Consider the following 18,644-nt stretch of genomic DNA (forward strand, 5'->3'; position numbering starts at 1 on the left):
TCTTGGAACACTTATGTTCTCCAGCTGGTGGAGCTGGGTTTTCCACTCGAGCCACTTATGAACCAAGTCTTCAGGTATGACGACATCCCACCCAATCTTCCTCCTGCAAAGCTCTTGCAAAATCTTCTTAGCTTGAAGCATGACTGGTGACAGGATACCCAATGGGTCATAGACAGAACTCACGATGGAAAGGATGTTCCTCCGAGTGGGAGTTTTGTCTGGCATTATAATCTGGAATCTGAAGCTGTCAGACTGAATACACCAATGGACTCCCAAAGCTCTCTCTATAGGAAGCATATCTTGATCCAGATCCAGATCTTTCACTTCTGTTGTCCTCTCTTCTTCTGGAATAGCTGACAGCACTGCTCTGCTATTGCTAATCCATTTGGTAAGTCTGAATCCGCCTTTATGACATACTGCTCTCAGGGTATGGTACAACTGGATGGCTTCATCTTCTGAGCTCACAGACTTCAAACAATCGTCTACATAGAAGTTGTGTAGCACTGTGTCAACTGCTTGATTGTTTGCCTGGTCTTGGTTGTCTTCAGCACATTTGCGGAAAGCGAAATTAGCACAACTTGGTGATGAAGTTGCACCAAAAATGTGAACCACCATCTTGTATTCCACCATTTTCTGAGTAATGTCGCCAGATTCCCACCACAGGAACCGGAGAAGGTCAGAATCGTCATCAGGCACCCTTACTTGGTGAAACATTGCTTCCACATCTGCCATAATGGCCACCTTTTCTTGCCTGAATCTGATAATTACTCCAAGAAGAGTACTCGTAAGATTTGGTCCTTGTAATAACTGGTTGTTTAGAGCAGTGCCTTTGTACGACGCTCCACAGTCAAAGACCACTCTAAGTTTGTGTTTCTTAGGATGGTAAACTCCGTGATGTGGCAGGTACCAAACCTTCCCATCGTCACGATCAAGGTCTTTTTCTAGAACTTTCACTGCATAGCCTTTGTCTATGATGTTACTCATGAAACCTGAGTATTCAGTGTGAAACGAAGAGTTCTTCTCCAATTTCCGCTTTAGGTTTAAGGCACGTTGCTCTGCCAATTTACGGTTGTTAGGCATCTTAATATGTTTGTTCCGTAATGGCAGGGCAATACTATAATGTCCATTCACAATGGTAGCTGACTGTGTTGTAATCTCCAAAAACTGCAAATCTTCCCTTGACATTTCTTGTTTCTCGTTTCTTTCACACTCAGGAAAGTCACTTTTAAACTGTTGACTCCAGAGCTCATCCAATGTGCTTACTGATATGCGATTTGCTGAAACCTGAATCAACCCTTGTGTTGGACTTTTTGAAATGTGTCCTTGTAGGGGTTCACTGATTGTCCAACCAACCCTCGTTCTCACAGCGTATGGACCGCCATTTTCACTTGCAATAACCTGCCACGGTTCTATAGCTTTAGGAGCGTTAGCCCCAATCAAAAGTCCAACCTTAGCTTCAATCTTAGGTATTGACACCTGCTGAAGGTAGGGCCACTTGTTCACGTAATCTTGAGAAGAAGGAATGTTATTGGCAGAAGCAGGAATGTTGCTGTGACTGTAAATTTCTGGCAGCTCAAAATAATCATTACTGTCTAAGCTGCTTATTTCCAACCCAGAAACCATTTGACTACTGACGACATTTTCTTCTCCCATTGTTTTCAGCAAAATGTTTGTTTTCCTGCCTGAAAGGTTGAGCTCATGCATCAACTCTTCAGTACAAAAACAAGCTGTACTGCCTGGGTCCAGAAAGGCATATGTGTATGTCACCTTTTGACCTCTTTTCGGTTTGACCTTGACTGGAACTATCGCCAATGTGTGTTCTGGTTTCTCTGTTCTGGTTTCTCTGTTAGTGGGTGCATCAATTCCCACAAATCCATTCACGACTGATTCTGTCGGTTGTTCCTCTCCCTCACTTGTTCCCACTTCAGGCCCTGCCTCGTTAACACCACTGGACCTTTTCTTCATGTGTAGTACTGTGGGATGATATTGTGCACAAACCTCACAGCTGGCCTTTTCTTTGCACAAAGTACTCATGTGTCCCCTTTTAAGGCAGCTAAAACACAATCCTTTAGTTCGTAAGAAATCAATCTTTTCCTTGTGAAGTGACTTCCTCATCTTCTTGCATTGTTCCATAGTGTGCTCTTCACCATGACAGAAGAGACAAGGTTTGGAAAATGCACATGTCTGATTTTCACTGACCTTTTTCTTTACCTTGATAGGTGTGTCCTGTGAAGTGGTAACAGTTGCAGCTGTGGTGAATACTTTTTTGATGCCACTTCTTCTTTGCAACCTCTCATCCACTTGTTCTTTAACTTGAAGCTTTAAGGTGCTGTCCTTTATGTCACCAAACAGTGGATGTAAAACTTCTTTGGCCTGTTTATTGACAAAATCCACCAGATCTGCAAACTTGACTCTGCGCCTTTCTTTGTCCAAGATTCCACAAGCATGCGTTCTCCACCGTTCTCTCATTTTGTATGGGAGCTTGGCAATGATGGCACGCATGTTGGCTGTGTTATCCAACTCCTCCATATACTCTACATCTGCCATTGCATTACGACATCCTGTGAGATAGAGTCCGAATGCATGAAGAGCTTCTCCGTCGTCAGACTTGATGGTTGGCCAACCTAGAGCCTTGTTAATGTAAGCCACAGATATCTTGTAGCTGTTTCCAAAGTGCTCTTCCAAAAGCCTCTTAGCTTCATTATATCCATGCGTTGGTTCCATATGAAGACAACTTCTTATCAATTCTCGTGGCTGTCCACTTGTGTACTGTTCCATGTAGTACAGCCGATCTTTGTCGCTTTCCGTTTTATCCTCCACCCCATGTTCAAATGCCCGAATGAATAGCCGATACTCTAATGGATCCCCTTTAAAAACGGAAATGTTCTGAGGGGGCAATGCTGCCAACTTCTGCTGCTTAGTCAGCACTTCGACTACATCTTGCAAAGCACTTGATGTCTGTGATGGTTGAGAGATAACAGCGGGTGTTTGATGCATGTTTTGAACGTTATTGTTCCGTACTTGACTCTCCTGTGTTGGGAAAGGGCTATTTGGTTGGTGCTGAACAAACCAATCTTCAGCTCTGTGCGACGTCACGTAGGAGTTCATTCCATTTGGTTTGGATGCACTATTGCATGTCTTGGATGCACGACTGGATGCCTTAGATGCACAACCTTCATATTCTGACAGGATCTTGATCTTTGCCTCATTTGCTGCTAGAGCTGTTTGTATATCTAGCTCCTCTTTTTCAGCCTTGAGTTTAGCCTCTCTTTCCTCCAGTAAACGTCTCTGTTTCAAAGATGATGCTTGAATCAACAGCTTAGCTCGTTCCAACTCTGCTTTCATTCGTGTGGAGGATGCAGACAATGATGCACAAGAACCATGTTCAGAAGAGCTCTTATGACTTCGTTTCGACGAAGGTGCATTAGATATGCTGTCGAATGGATTAATCTCATCGTTGCATTTTTCAGCCTCTGCTGTGCACTTAGCCTTTTCATCAATCCAAGCCAAAGCTGTCTCAGCAAAAGCCTTGAAAGAATCAGCCTTAGGTACAAACCAGTTTTCTTGATCTAACTTTAATTCCTCTTCTGACATTTGTTGGAGCAGCTCCTTTACATTTGTGTTCAAACCACAGAACTCTCCAAATAGTCTATTAAAATCTTTCATTAACCGACTTGCTTCAGGTAAGCTGATATCATCTTCAGTTTCTATCAGCCGTCGCACCTGATTCATTGTGCCTGTTAATTTTGCCAACTTGGCTCTTCGTAAACCAATTGCGCGCTGCAACATTTCTTCCATAGCTTTGGGTGTGACTTTTACTACTCTAGCTTCCATTTTAGCCACGGTATCTTCTTTTTCTTCAACGTTCATGATATAAATATTCCAAATAGCAACAGCAGAAAACTCCTTCGTTCATCCGAAAAGCATGCGGATTGTATAGAAGAGCGTTTAGCATCCACAATGACTCAGCATTTTTCTCGATAAAATTATTTCCACTACTCACGTTTCTTCTAGCTTGGTTTTTTTTTTGTTGTTGTTGTTGATGCTTGAAAATCAGTCCACAGATGATAATAATCCACAGAGCGGGTTTTTCAACGAAATGTGTTGCCACAAGGTTAATTTCGCTGATTTACTCGTGTGTTTGTAGAGGAAAATAAGAATTTCCACAGCACTCCGTTGTAAAGATGTAAAACAAAAATTTATTCCACCGTTTTTTGCGCCATCCTTTACAAGAGCAACCAAATTCCTAAAAATCTCCACTGTACAAAACTACGGTTGAAAAACCGTGTGGCTCTGTCCATTCTACTTGCAGTACCTTTTCCTCTCTCCGCTCTCCCCCCACCCTCGTTAAGGCTCCAGCGCGGCACACCTCATTTACATAAATTGCAAAATGGCCAATTAAGTTATAAAGCATAAAATTAAACACTTATTCACAATAAAACATTATGAAATTAGCTACATGCAATATAATAATGATACCTAAACCTCCACAAATGCACTTATTGAATTACTAATTAAACAAATAAGTTTTAACAGTAACTGAATATTCTGTTCATTAACTTGGCCTCCACACATTTAAAAGTGTTTAAAAAATGACTAGACACATCTTCAATAAATACTATCTATGGAGGTTGTAGTCAAAATGTGGAAATGTTCAACATAGAAAATGATTGCAAGAATGTTAGAGTTGTGTAGTTAAAGCTTGCTGTTAGTAATTACTTCAAGTGAACTTATTGCATTACACCTCTGTTAAGGTATCCATGCTTTATGTTAAATTAATCTGTATACGTACATATACGTACATATATACAGTACAGACCAAAAGTTTGGACACACTTTCTCATTGAATTCAATGAGAAGGTGTGTCCAAACTTTTGGTCTGAACTGAGTAAAAGTTTGGACACACAGTTGTGTCCAAACTTTTGGTCTGTACTGTATGTTTTTATAGTAACAGCATTTTATATTTTTACAATTTATAGCACTTTATATTTTATTTTTTATTTTATCTACAACTACTACTCAGTGGTAGTTGTTATTGTGTCTTGTCTCTATGCTGTAACTGCGAAGTAATTTCCCTGCTGAGATGAATAAAGTACTTCTATTCTATTCTATTCTATTCTGTATGTATGGTAAACTTCTTGTCAGTAAATCAGATTTCATAGAGTTAAGAATAAATCATATATTTTATATAATTTGCTTGTACTGGTGGGGTTAGTAATCAAAAGAGAAAAAAAACAGTGGCCGGTAAAAAATTTCGAATTTTTAATTTCCATCCCTGAATGCAGGGCTGTAACGCAGGACACTGGAGGCTGGGGCAGGGAGGGGGGAGAACTCTAAAATACTACTTAGTTTTTGAGACAATATTGGACCATTACTAAAGTTATTTTTGTACTGTTGTAACCATTAAACAATCTGCCCTACAGTTCAACCTTATATGTGGAGATACATTGTTGATATTACCATTATAAAATAACTTGCAATTAAGTATTGGCAAAGCTCAATGTAATTTTCACAGGTGGCAGAACATTATTGTCAACAGCTGCTCAAAGTAACTAAAAAGATTCTTTTAATGTAACTTAGTTACTTTCCAAATCAAGTAATCAGTAATCTAAGTTACTTCTTCAAGGAGTAATCAGTAATCTGATTAAAGTTACTTTTTCAAAGTAACTATGCCATCACACAGCAATGGGTCTGAATCCTGCTGTTAGCTTTTGTCCTTTCAGTGTGTAACTAGATGTTAGACACAATTGGCAGTGTAATCACACTGCCCGCCCAGTTCCTAACTGACAAAAAATACAAAAACGTTCAGACTGGAATAACCGATGGATTTTATGTACAAACTTATAAAAGCCTGATTAGCAGACGCTTGTGAATTAGGCTATATATAGCCCAAACAAAATAGGTCAAATTAGATAATCTGTCATCTTCTGATTATTGACAATAGTTAGTTGCCTCTAACTAGTTCACATTTAGAGGGTATACACAGTGAACAGGCAACAGAGTAAATTATATCAACATTTTTTCACCTGTCTGTGAAATTCTCAATAAAGGCCAGTGCAAAATGCTTTGCCAAGCCGGTTCTGTTCATATTCTCCTTAGCCTGCGGAGCTCATAAACATGTTTAATGGTCTGGCTCTTCAGTGTCAGTTGGCTCCACTAACAATCAGTAATATAAGAGTAAAAAGAAAAAATTTGTGCTTTGTGAATCTGCCTTGTTCCAAAACAGCGAGCACAGCAGGGAGAAAGCTGCAGTGAGCAGGGAAGTGAAAGGCACACCCACTGAACCTGCAGCGAGTGGAAACAGTGCTGCATTCACACATAATTCCCCACTGTGGCACAACAATGTAAATCACTGAAAACACTCCACAGTTATTCAGAAAAAAAGCATCCAAATACACAAGACTATATAATTTTAAAAATATGTAAAGTAAAAGACAATAGAATATTGATTATGTGCAACGTGTAGGGCATTAAAGAAAATTACAAATATACTTGGAGTGTTTGAAGGAATATTTGTTTTTTTGTTGTTTTTTGCAAAAAATAGACTCTTTGACAGCAGACCCATTATTGAAATGTTGATTTATTTCAGAAACTTTATCACTAAGTGAAGCATATTGTATAAAAAATTTACACACATGTATGTTTGAATGCCTTTATTTTTGTTAATTATGATGATTTTCCACTCAGTCTGTTAAGAAGAAATGTCTTTTTCTCTAATCTTAGTTCTCGAGTGTGTACCACACAACACCTTTTGTTGAGATGTTTGTTACCTCATGGATGTGTCTTTTGTGGCAGCTATCTTGGGACCCTGCTAAAGATGAGGCCTGCCTAAAACCCAGGTCTTTTATAGAAAGTGCAGTGAAAAGAGCTGGAGTTGTCATTGGTTGACGCTTAAAGTAGTAAAAGAAATTAAAAGTGTCATAGATTGCACATTTCCATACCCGGAGAGGGTAGTGATAGACCTCCCCAGTCAAGATATGCTTCTCAGTGGCAAAGTTCAGAATTACCAGCAATCCGTTGTACAAATTAAGCAGGAAAATGTTAATCAACTGACGGCTTATTTAGATACTAAATAGTGAAACAACAAAACAAACCAGTGCCACCTACCCAGGTGCTGTTGTTTATCAATAATGAAAATATTATATATTACCCTGAAAATATTACCCTGTAGACATAAATTGTACAGAGTTGCTACTGAAAACATTTTCATGGACCAGATTATTGTTTACAATGTAAAAAATGTTTTATATGCAAAACATCCATGTTTCTTTTGAAACGCAACTTATTTTAGTATAGAATGATCCTTTATTTGTCTCCCTGTGGTGCAATTTCCTAAACTGTTCAACAGTAGTAGATTTGCCTCCATCAACAGGCAAATGGAGGCACTCAGTGACACACTACAGAAAGATAAACAGATATAACAAAATACAACTTACTCAAAGGTACACACTCCCATATAGGATATTAGAATAGAAATATCCTTTAATATCCTAAAGCACCAAAATTCAGGTGTACCAGCACATACATTTACAGTATATATATATATATATATATATACAAACAACAAACAAATAAAATGTATATAATGTTTATTTTATAAGCAAATAAAATGTATTTACATTATTTAAATAATACTATCATTATTAGCGTTATATAACATGAAGACTATCTTTTGGGAGACACCTATTCATTTCCTATCAGAAACACACTTCTTGATTGCATCAACAAAACTTTAAATCTAAATCTTCCAGGTACAAGAATAATTTGGGGTTAATCATGCTGTATGCTACCATCTTTCTGCTGATAGCATACGTTTCTATAAAATAAAAATGTCATAGGTTGCAAGAAAAAGAAGTTCAATGTCCAGACATACAAAAGTCATCCGAGTATCACTTTTCGGAAGCCTAGAAAGCTGGAATTCATTAAAAGGTTGTGCTGTATGGACAATGATAATCAGTTAGTCGATGTTTTCCGATTCACTCTGTAGTCATAGCAGCACAATTAAGCTAGTTTGCTTTTTCTGTTTGACACTGATGAGAGAGGACTTGTGTTTGTGTGTTTATAACAGTGTGAGCTAGTCTCTTTGATTGGGTTTTGACATTAAGCACAAAGACTTTCTCAGCACTCAGATCCAACCATCCAAGGACCCTTTTGTGTGACGTCAATTCACTTAAGTATGTCCAGGAGACCTATCAGCACCAAGCTCAAACTTAGCCGAGCCAATGGCATGCCTCATATCAAATCTAATCACACAATGAAAGATCAACAGAGGTCGGCATTTCTCTGAAAGACAGGGTTACTCCAAATAACCATTAAAAACTTCAATAAGAACCCTGTACCTCTGAATACACTTTTATTATGAAAACTATCAACACTGTAAGAGCTGGAATGAATGATAAATTTTTATTTACACCTTCGGCAAGATTAGCAATAATGACAACAATCTTTATTTTTTAGTTATACTTTAGATGCAGACCATTATCACCATGCCCATTAGCAACCAGAAAAAATGTTTCTTCATTCATTTCAAACCTAATGGTCATAAAGACTGCTGTGAACTTCTGACTCTAGTCAGCTCAATGTTTTCATGTGTACCTGAGGCTAATGTTACAGTACTCAAGACCGGTCTTGGTCTCGACACCACTTTTTCATGGTCTCGGGCTCATCTCGGACTTGACTGCATATGGTCTTGGTCTTTTCTCACTCTCAGGCGTCGAGGACTCAGAATTTTATTTCAAGGCCAGGTCAAGACCACAACTGTAAAATTATCACTAAATTGCCAGCATATTGTCTAGGCCGTTATCTTTTCAGGGATGGCACAAGACCTCCGCAGATGGTGGCACAGAGATGGAAGCTAAGCAGAATGAAGAGTTTGAATTGATAATGATATAAAATTTATTTCAGCTGTAAGCATTTAATATCTAGGTGTTTATATGGGATGTGAATCTTTCAGATCAATTTAAGAAGCAATTTTTTATCATATTTCAAATTTTATTCTGTCAAGTAGTGTGGGGCGCTGGTCTTCATCTTGACTCGGTTTTGACCTCTCTTGGTCTTGGTCTCAGACCCTAAAAGTCTTGGTCTAGTCTCGGTCTTGATACACTCTGGTCTTGGTCTCAGGTTAGGTGGTCTAGACTACAACACTACCTGAGGCTGAGTTTAAAATAAAAAGAAACACCAAACAGCATTGCCAATAAAGGTAAAGCTACATACAGAAAGTACATGTCCTTTGATCATTTCCACAATTTACCAAGTACACCAATAAACCTCACTGTAATTTTTATAAGGATATTTTGGCTCCTTCATTTGAAAGTGAAATGACAAGAAAGTGGGCTGTGAGAGAGGGGAAGATATGCAGCAAAAGTCATCAGGCCAGGACTCAAACCTGTGACAGCCACGTCAAAGCCTGAGGCCTCCATATAAGGGTTGTGCATTTCACTCCTGGACTACCACTGTGCCCAAATCACTGTATTTTTATATTTTCAGGAAGAGTCCAGTTTATACAATGCATTTAGAATAAAAACCCAGCAGCTCTGTGAATACCTCATAAGTTATTGAGTGAACATTAGAGAACAAACAATAATCAGGAAGACAGCAGACAGGTCAATTGAGCATCAGAAAATAAAGAGTATGAATCAATACTCAAGATATGGCCAAGACATGGCCATCTACCTAAACAAACAGGCTGGACAAGGAGCACACTAATCACAGAAGCAGCCAAGATGCTAATAGTAAGTCTAGAGAAGCTGAAAAAATCCACATCTCATGTAGAAGAATGATTTGATGGGATGAGTTTTAGCTGTGCACTCACAAGTTTTGCTTTAAAGAAAAATTGCCAAGAAGAATTCTGTTGAAAGAAAATCATAAAAGTAGTTTGTTCCTCAATCTCCGAGTCCAAGACCAGCGCAGGGTCTTGGATTTATTGGTACGGACAGAAGAGATGTTGTAACTTTGGCAGCATTTACATATTAAAATAAAAGCAATGCGGTTTTATTTTAGAAAACTTATTGTGTCAGTACACTTACCAGCCAGTGCACCATGGCACATGAGCATGGCATGTTGTTGTTTCACAAGGTTATTTGTGAAAGATGAGATTTCTCTTCCTCCCTCCCAAGCACAATTTAGATCGGGCCTAAAATATCCAGCCCGACCTGGCCCAAGCCCATAGACATTGTGTCAAGCCTGATCCAACCAGACTAATTAACTCTAATTAGACTTATGAGTCTGAATTACTGCTACCAGCTTAAATGTGCACTTTAATTGTGCTGTGCTTCATACAGTCTATCTTCTGCATTTTTTCTTTCCTTAATGGGGTAAACTACCTATTTCTCTATTTAGACTACAATAAGGAAATTAGTACAACTTTATATTGTGCATTCTTGTGTCGTTTTCTCTCTGTTTCAGGGTTATGGGTCAGAGGTTCTGACCCTGTCTGACAATCAAGCATATAATTTTGGCCTGAACCTGCCTAAATATTGGGTCAGGTTCAGGTCAGACTCGGACTATAAATCTAAACTATCCCCTAAATCAACAAAGTCATCTGTGAGAGCAAGCCTGGTCCATGTTGAGCAAAATGTTTGGTACCCCTGATGCAGTGGACACAGCAAACATATTTAAGTGATTTTTCTGAAAGTTCTCTCATGGTATGCATGTGTGGTGGAAAACTAACTATGGAAAAATACCCTGAATTTACCATCTCCACTGTGATGTAAGGTAATGGCTGAATTATGCTGCAGGTTTGTTTCCCTTCAGCAAGAATAATGAAGCAGCCAGACTCTGAAGCAGCCCGGGAGGATAAATGGAACTAAATACAGGGTAATCATAACAGAAAACCTGCAAGAGACTGCAGGAGGCTTGAGACTTGGGCTGAAGCTCAACAAAAACTATATCTGCAATTGAATGGTTTAGATTGAAGTATACTGATGTGCACGAATGGACCAGTCAATGCCCAGTACTAAATTCAATTGAGTATCTATGAAAATTGTTGAAGATTATTGTTCACATTATGTGCTTCATGCTATCTCTATGAATTATTTTTGCAAAAATTAATGAGAAAATGTTCTGTGTAGATGTGTAAAAAACTTTAAAAACTTCATATCATCCCTCAACTTCACAACTATGAACTACTTTGTGTTGGTTGATCATGTACAACTCCATAAAAATACACTGAAGGGTATAATGTAATAAACTGTAGATGACTTTAAGGTGTATACAACTTTTACAAGCCACTGTAGCTTTTCATCCACCATCTGCACTATTAAAGACGGCACTGGATTTTATGCAAAGTCTCTCCCTAATGTTGAATATGCATGACATTTTTAACACCACACCGACTCACACCGAAGACCAGGTTTAGGTGCAGTCTGAAACTTTTCTGGAGATGTGAATAAGTCAAACAGCTGTGGAACAGAGGCCACTCTGTGACAGAGAGGGAGTGTGGGAGGTGGAGGGGGCAGAGGAGTGAATTATGAATAACGAAGGAAGAGGGTGGAGAGGTGAGCAGATAAGTGGTGGAGACTAGGAAAAGTGGCAGCAAAGAGACAGCAAAATGCTGCCGTCACTTAACTCTAAAATGAAAGATCGATGAGCTTATTTAAATGTGCTCCCAGAGACGATGAGTTGGCTCATATAAACCTTCGAATTTATGAGAAGGGGTGTGGGCATCGATTGACTGTGAGAAAGGGGGGAGGTAGCAATAGAGGCAGAGGGAGGTGGGAGGTGAGAGGATCAGGAGGATCAACCTTGCCTCATGAATTTCATCTTTCCTCTCCTAAAACCAAACATCCTAATAAATGCGAGATGAAGGGATCGGAACCTGGAAAATCTACAGGCTTTGATTGGTCACTTGGCAATGCTTACCATATCAATAGTCCAACTTCATCCCCTCCCACCAGCCCAGCCTTGTCCCAAATTTGGTTCACTCATTTTTAGTTCAACCCTCCCTCACCCACATCCCAAACCACAACCCCTTCAGCCAAGACAGCTGGGAGGAGCTGGGGGGATTTAAGGGTGGGAAATGTGTGTGTGGAGGAGCCAGAGAGTTGTCAACTTGGGTCTGTTGGTGAGACCTTGACATTAATGGGAGAATTGAAAGAGCTGACTCTGCAGCCACAGGAAAAAGAAGTGAGGGACAGGGGAAAAGCAAACTGTGCGACAAGAGGAAGGAGAGGTAAGGGAGCAAGTTTTGACACACACTGAGGAGTTGTCATATAATCATCATCATCGATTAAACTGCAGGCACAGCTTTCTGAGTGACAGCCATGGCACACCGCATTCCCACCTTTCACTGCCAATCCATCCCTGCTAGTCCTCCCCAGTCTCACATAAGCAGGACACATTTTCTCCACATCTCCCAAAACATTACACCCCCGCTTCTCTTTCACACAGACATTCCTGAGACCCACCAAACCCCCTACCCACTTTTTCCAAAAGCCTCCCCCTCCCTTCCCACTGCGCCATCTGTGACCCACAGAATGGCTTGCGTGTCGACACCCAGTCTGACCTTTTCTGTGCTTTTGTTTTGCCACTCTGACACAGTCCTGTGAGGAGCATGCACACATACATAGAAACATGCTGCCCTGCATCCAGCAGCAAAGCTTCCCCTGAACTGGAGCTACGAGGAAAAAAAGAAGAGCATGCACACCGATGAAGCATGGCAACTCAGTATTTCCAGCTTTGGTGAGAAATCAATATCTCATCATATCAGACTTCTCCTCTGTAGTCATATTCAACAGTTGCCACAGCCTGCAGCCACAGGCCTCACATACTAATATTAACACCTGCCTATTCTGGTCAGCTGGACCAGAATAGAGGGCAGCTTATGTTAATACGTTGTATCTGCATGTGTTTAATTGTTTGTGCATTTGTAAACTCTGCTGCCAAAATCAGCTGCTGTAGTTAAGCAGGTTGCTGATTAAGAGCATGCTTACCAGAGACTAGACACTGTTTTCAGACCAATTGGAGCACCAAATAGGTAAGTGGGGGCACTGGTTGCCTCTATAAATTTGCTTTGATGCACTTTCTCATTGAGTTCAATGAGAAAGTGCATCCAAACTTTTGGTCTGTATTGAGTACAGACCAAAAGTTTGGACACACAGTTGTGTCCAAACTTTTGGTCTGTACTATATATATATGTATATATATATATATATATATATATATATATACATATAAAGTGTCAAGTAGGTTAGTAGCCTAATGCTATAGCTTGACTTTGACAACCATATGATGAACCCGTGCTGTGCAGATCGGTGTGTTTCGGTGTAGTTTACTCAAATAAGGCGACCCAAATATCTACTTTCTGACAGATTATCAGTAAAGAGGGTGTTTAAATTGGTTAATCAACCAGCGCTGGTATCTTGACAAAACTGGAAGAAACCAAACTGTTTATAGGTTTATGACTAGAGAGATATAGATATTTTACATATCCAAACATCAGCACTTTTCTCAGCTTTAATTTAAGTCAAAATGAATAGAAACTGGATAAGAATATGGGGGCTACAACCATTTTTGTGACAGATTCCTTTCATTGAGCAAATATACAGACTTATTCCATAAATTAGAATCTTAATGAAAAGTTCCTTTTTCAGTAATCACCAAGTGAAAGACATTATATAAATTAATTAGACAACCAATGTTTTAATGCCTTTATTTCTCTTAGTATGTTTTAATAGCTGCTAAAATATTTAATTTTCAAAAGATACTATTAATCTGATAAGTCTTATCAGGATGTGTATCCTAATTTATTGAATAAGACTGTATGGTAAGTTCTGGCTTTATTCTTAGCACAAATAAGGCATCTTCCTCAATACATGTCCCCACCAACTTGCAGCACAGAGTTACAAACTTGCTTCTATGAATTACAGTAATAGTTGTTTATACCCATTCACCTGTTATGCAAATATCTGGAGTTAAATAGAAAAGAAAAGCAGAGTCTCTAAATATGTTTCCAAATTGACTGACTTTGATGAATCATTGTGTTTTTCTAGTTGAGGGATCTTTATCTCACCTCTCCCCTGTTCTTCATGGTCAGTAATGGATTTGTCAGCAGATGCTTTCTAATATATTTTTACTGAACAAAAAGTCGTTATGTATTTATTTTCTCTCGAATGATTTCAGATGAATTAAAAACAGCTCTCTTACCTTGGCCGTGCAACATGTGGCAGCTGCAGGCGAGAAGGATCATCAGGAAAAGAGGCCGATTCCCATTCCGGGATCTCTCACGGATACCTCCCGGGTTCATCCTCACACGTAAAAGCGGTGGAGAAAGTCCGGTTTGCTCCAGCAGCTCTTCCTGCCCTGCGCGGTGTGCTGCGGTAGAAGAGTCTCGGTGTTTCGGTGCTCCACAAGCTGGCAGCGCAGATCAGGGGAGAAGATCCAGGAGTTTTCCCACACTGTCAGCGAGCTTCCCGATCCAAGCGCTCAAAAAAGGCAGGTTTTACAAAACCGTAATCTCTCACTGCGATCTAGAGAGCTTGTGAGACCCACGATGCCTCTTTTTTATTTGGATTGATGAGCAGAAAAATTAATACATTCGAGTGTGTTTATCGGCTTATTCTCTGCAACAGACCTCAAATCCGCGCTTGTTTTGATGCCTTTCGCTGGGGATTTATTGTCCTGAGGATCATTAACTGACAGCGATGCGATCAAACACGAAAACTACCCATCTGTGATCTCCTCATAAAAAAAAACAATCTACTAATTGAGTCTGTGAATAACTCTGGATTTGGGTTGAAAAAAAATTAGATCCTGTGCCTCCTTTTAATCTCAGGTACCACTTTGCTCTTTTTCCCTCTCAACTTTAACACGAGTAGTAAATTATATCCGCTCTTCCAGAGGAGGGACTCCTTCTCTCGTATTTCACTTGTCGCGCCGTGATGCGCCAGCAGCTCGCATTGAACGGGGGAAATTTACGACACACAGGTTTAAAAAAATAAAAACAACACACTGCAACTTGCTTCAGTGTGGTAAAGGGGTCTGTATACACTGAATTGAAAACAAAAATAGATGTAAATACATAAAAATACAACTAGTAGGTCTAAACGTAAAAGCTGCTGCTGCGACGCCGGTTCAGCCTTCTTTGCTTTTTTCCGTCCCAGCGGCTTCCGACAAAACTACGCCACTTCAAATATATCTTAATTATTCAGTTTGTACTCACTGGAATTCTCTTCCTAATTGAAGCAAGCTTCAGGCGGTTTTTCCTCCGTCGCGGTGGAAGTCGGCGCCCTGTTTGAGCTTCGAGGAGACCGTCTGAAGCAATGTGTCTCCCACAACTGAGCACCTGCCACCCTGCTCCGCTCCGCTCTGCGTTGACTTCGGGGGTGGGTGGCGAGGGGAGAGAGAGACACAGGGAGGAAGAGAGCTTTTACGATAACAACCGGCCTTTGGATGCAAGTAACAACCTTAATAATTACAAATCTGCTTTTTATAGTACTTCTGCCACGGTTGTAAGTTATCCCGTTCTTCCTCCTTTCAGTTTTTTCTTTTCGAGTTCAAAACTCTCAAACTCAAACTTCCATTTATTGTCATCCGGCCTCTCTGATTGGTCGGTCTTCTTCCATCTGTTTCTATGATTGGGTAGCCCACGTAGGGGCAAGACCGTACTCTTGCATAGAGATTGTAGTTGACAGCTTCCCTAAGCCCTCTCAAATCGCGAAACAGAGACGACACTTACGTTGGTGTCTGATTAGAAGCTCAATGACCTGGAATAAAGGGCTACTTCACTTTTTTTTTAAAAAGAACCTGTGGAACCTTCATCAGCTCCAATTTAAAATATAAAAAAAATAATAATTGACTCCCACAGATATTAGTAACTTTAACCAAGTCTTTGAGTTTTTTAAATGTATTTTTATTAATATTTGCAATATCTGAACAAGCTTGACTTCATTGTCTTTACAGATTGGAATTTAAAATTACAGCAGTGTAATTGGGGATACATCTATGCTAATAGTTGATGCAATGAACTAGGCAAGAGGAGCATGTCCGCACCTGCATGTTAGCACTTGGTCAGGCAGTGCTAGATTTTTATCTCTGGAAAAGAGGCTGGACTCCCACCCAGACTGTTCCGATCCTGTAACCCGCCATCATGCAGTTTGGCACAATTCAAACCGGACAATTTAAAAGGGTTTCTTACAGATCAGGATCCCCTGCACCAGCATTTATATGAACCCTCTGTGAGCACTCTTTTACATGTCAAGCATAACAGCCACATCATTTGTTTGGCTCACACACACTCAATGTAAACCTCTAAAACTGAGACTACAACTCAGCCTATCTATCTATCTATCTATCTATCTATCTATCTATCTATCTATCTATCTATCTATCTATCTATCTATCTATCTATCTATCTATCTATCTATCTATCTATCTATCTATCTATCTATCTCTTCATGAGGCAGACACCCTGTCAACTCTTAAGAGTAGGCTTGAAATGGTTTTTTTTTTCATTATTGCTGATAAAACTAAGCTTATAGTTGTGATGAACTATAGGTACTGGGGTTCCTCTCAAATCACTTCTGATTTTTTAAAATCATTATTTAAAAGATCTTGACAGTACACTTCTTTGTGTTTAATGTCTTAGTTTATTTATTATTGTGTTCTATTCTTTACACATTTGGATGCATTTCTCTTTAATTACTATCTGTATTCCCCATTGTTTAGTTTCTTTGTGTCCAGTTCAGCTTCCTTTGTATTATTTACTCACCTCTCCCCAGTCTGCTGTTTGCTCTCCCACAGCTGTTTCACATCTGCATCCACTATCATTTTCCACTCTTCTCTCCATACATAAGCCCTCCGGTTGTTATTGTTCTTTGCTTCACTGCTTTAGGTTTGTTTTTGGACCTATTCATTTTCTTTAGTTCATCTTTCTGGTTTCTTGGACTTTGCTTTTGTAAGTGTACCTTTGTATTATTAAGCATCTTTATTTTGCTTCTTCCTCACACCCTCTGTATTGTGGCTTCCATAAACATGTGTGACAATAGAGTGACTTGCAGTGGCTGATTTTGAGCTTTCGTTATGATTGTCCTGCTAGAGGCTAGAGGACATACTGATGACTCTTTCTCACTCTGCTTTTATCTGACTAATATTTATTATCAGCAATTACAGTCACTATTAACCTTATATTCATTCTCAGCTAGTCTGTTCTCTCCATCAGAGCTACACCTGGCTCTCTGTTTTAGTGCACAACCATCTGTCCTGTTGGGAGGGGGCAATGTCTGAGCTATTACTAATACCTTAATGTTCACTATGGATAATACACTTGGCCTCCTTGTATCTTTCCTGAACAAAGCATCAAAGAAACTGCTGCTTCAGCAAATTGCACTCTCCTTTTCATCCCATGGATGGCACTACTGACTCAGAGTTGTTTACCTGTTTTCTTTTTTTCTACTATAGAAAGTACTCTTGGGACAGTGCTTCTATAGTGTGATGCTTTTTTTTCACGTCACACAAGACATGCGATCAACAGATGATATTACTACTGGTGAAAAGTATAAAGGATATGGCAAGAAGTTGTTTGAGCATATCGTTTGTTTTTTTTTTTTGTTTTTTTTTCAGAGAATGTGCAGCTGGCTCCATCAAGGCCTCGTTTTAGAAAGCAGGGCTAATAAACTGAGTTACTGTGAACAAATCTACCCAGCTCTAGTATACTCAAGGTTTTCGGTTTCAGAACAGGAGATATCAACTAGGTAACTCCATTCTGAGTCAAGTTACCTCTGAGTTAAGTGTGAGCGAGAGTAAAACAGAAGCCCTCAGATGGAACTCAGATAACAAAATTCACCATGGCAACGTGAGAAAAGAAGAAGCCTAAAAGTGTGCATTCCTCACCAATGGAATTAGACATTTTAATCACAACATAAGGAGAATATCAAAACACATTTAACAAAAAGAGCAATACTGTTCATGCTGCAAAATGGCGAGTTAGCATGGAGTAATCAATACGTGAATGTGATTCAGCAGAGAATTTATCATATTTTTGATGCTGCACTTATTTAACATCAAAAAAGGAGGATAATTTTATTTTCATAAACAAAATACTTATATCTATTGTATTTTGGAGACCTAAAAATATATAAATAGATTATGCTCAAAGTGTCAAAATGTGATACTGACTATCACATTTAGTCAGTATCACTATAGTATCACTATACTGACTATCACATTTAGTCAGTATCACTATAGTATCACTATACTGACTATAATGCCTTCACTGATACCTGCAATTCTGTGGAGTTTTTCATTTATTTATTTAGGTCTGACTACAGAGAACCCCACTAAATTGTACAGCAGGGCTGCCCATGGTTTTCAGAAACCAGCTACTTATAAATGTTAAAGTCACATTTATAAGTGACAGTGCTGTTGTACAGCTCGGCAGTGGGAAGGCTCATATTTAAACAGCTCCATTATAAAATAAAATTTACCTAAAAGTAAGGTTTTTATGCCTGATACCAATAACATAGAGAAACAGAATAGCTTTAATAAAGAGCATCAGCCTGGGATGTACTCACGACCTGTCCAGGGTGCACCCGCCTCTCACCTGAAATGTCTTGCTGGAGACAGGCACCATACCCCTCCCGACCCCACTAAGGATAATGGTGTAAGGCAGTGTTTCTCAATTCCGGTCCTCAGGCCCCCCTGCACTGCAT

The 18,644-nt window shown here is 39.4% G+C and overlaps 1 protein-coding gene and 1 long non-coding RNA gene across 3 annotated transcripts in view; both read right to left on the reverse strand.

Moving 5' to 3' along the window:
• Nucleotides 1-15,360, reverse strand: part of LOC116720704 (protein sidekick-1) — a 493,826-nt gene extending 478,466 nt beyond the window's left edge. For both annotated transcript variants that reach the window (XM_032564100.1, XM_032564099.1), the window contains exon 1: nt 14,143-15,360. In XM_032564100.1, the coding sequence (XP_032419991.1) occupies nt 14,143-14,242 (100 nt within the window). In that variant the 5' untranslated portion in view covers nt 14,243-15,360. The remainder of the gene's footprint in view (nt 1-14,142) is intronic.
• Nucleotides 15,361-17,812: 2,452 nt separating this feature from the next.
• LOC116720810 (uncharacterized) lies at nt 17,813-18,390 on the reverse strand. Its single transcript, XR_004339463.1, has 2 exons — nt 18,187-18,390; nt 17,813-18,143 (listed from the first exon to the last, which is right to left on the reverse strand). It is a non-coding gene; the product is annotated as an uncharacterized LOC116720810 (long non-coding RNA).
• Nucleotides 18,391-18,644: the final 254 nt, after the last annotated feature.

Source organism: Xiphophorus hellerii, chromosome 5 (assembly GCF_003331165.1).
Source record: "Xiphophorus hellerii strain 12219 chromosome 5, Xiphophorus_hellerii-4.1, whole genome shotgun sequence".
NCBI classification, from domain to species: Eukaryota; Metazoa; Chordata; class Actinopteri; order Cyprinodontiformes; family Poeciliidae; genus Xiphophorus; species Xiphophorus hellerii.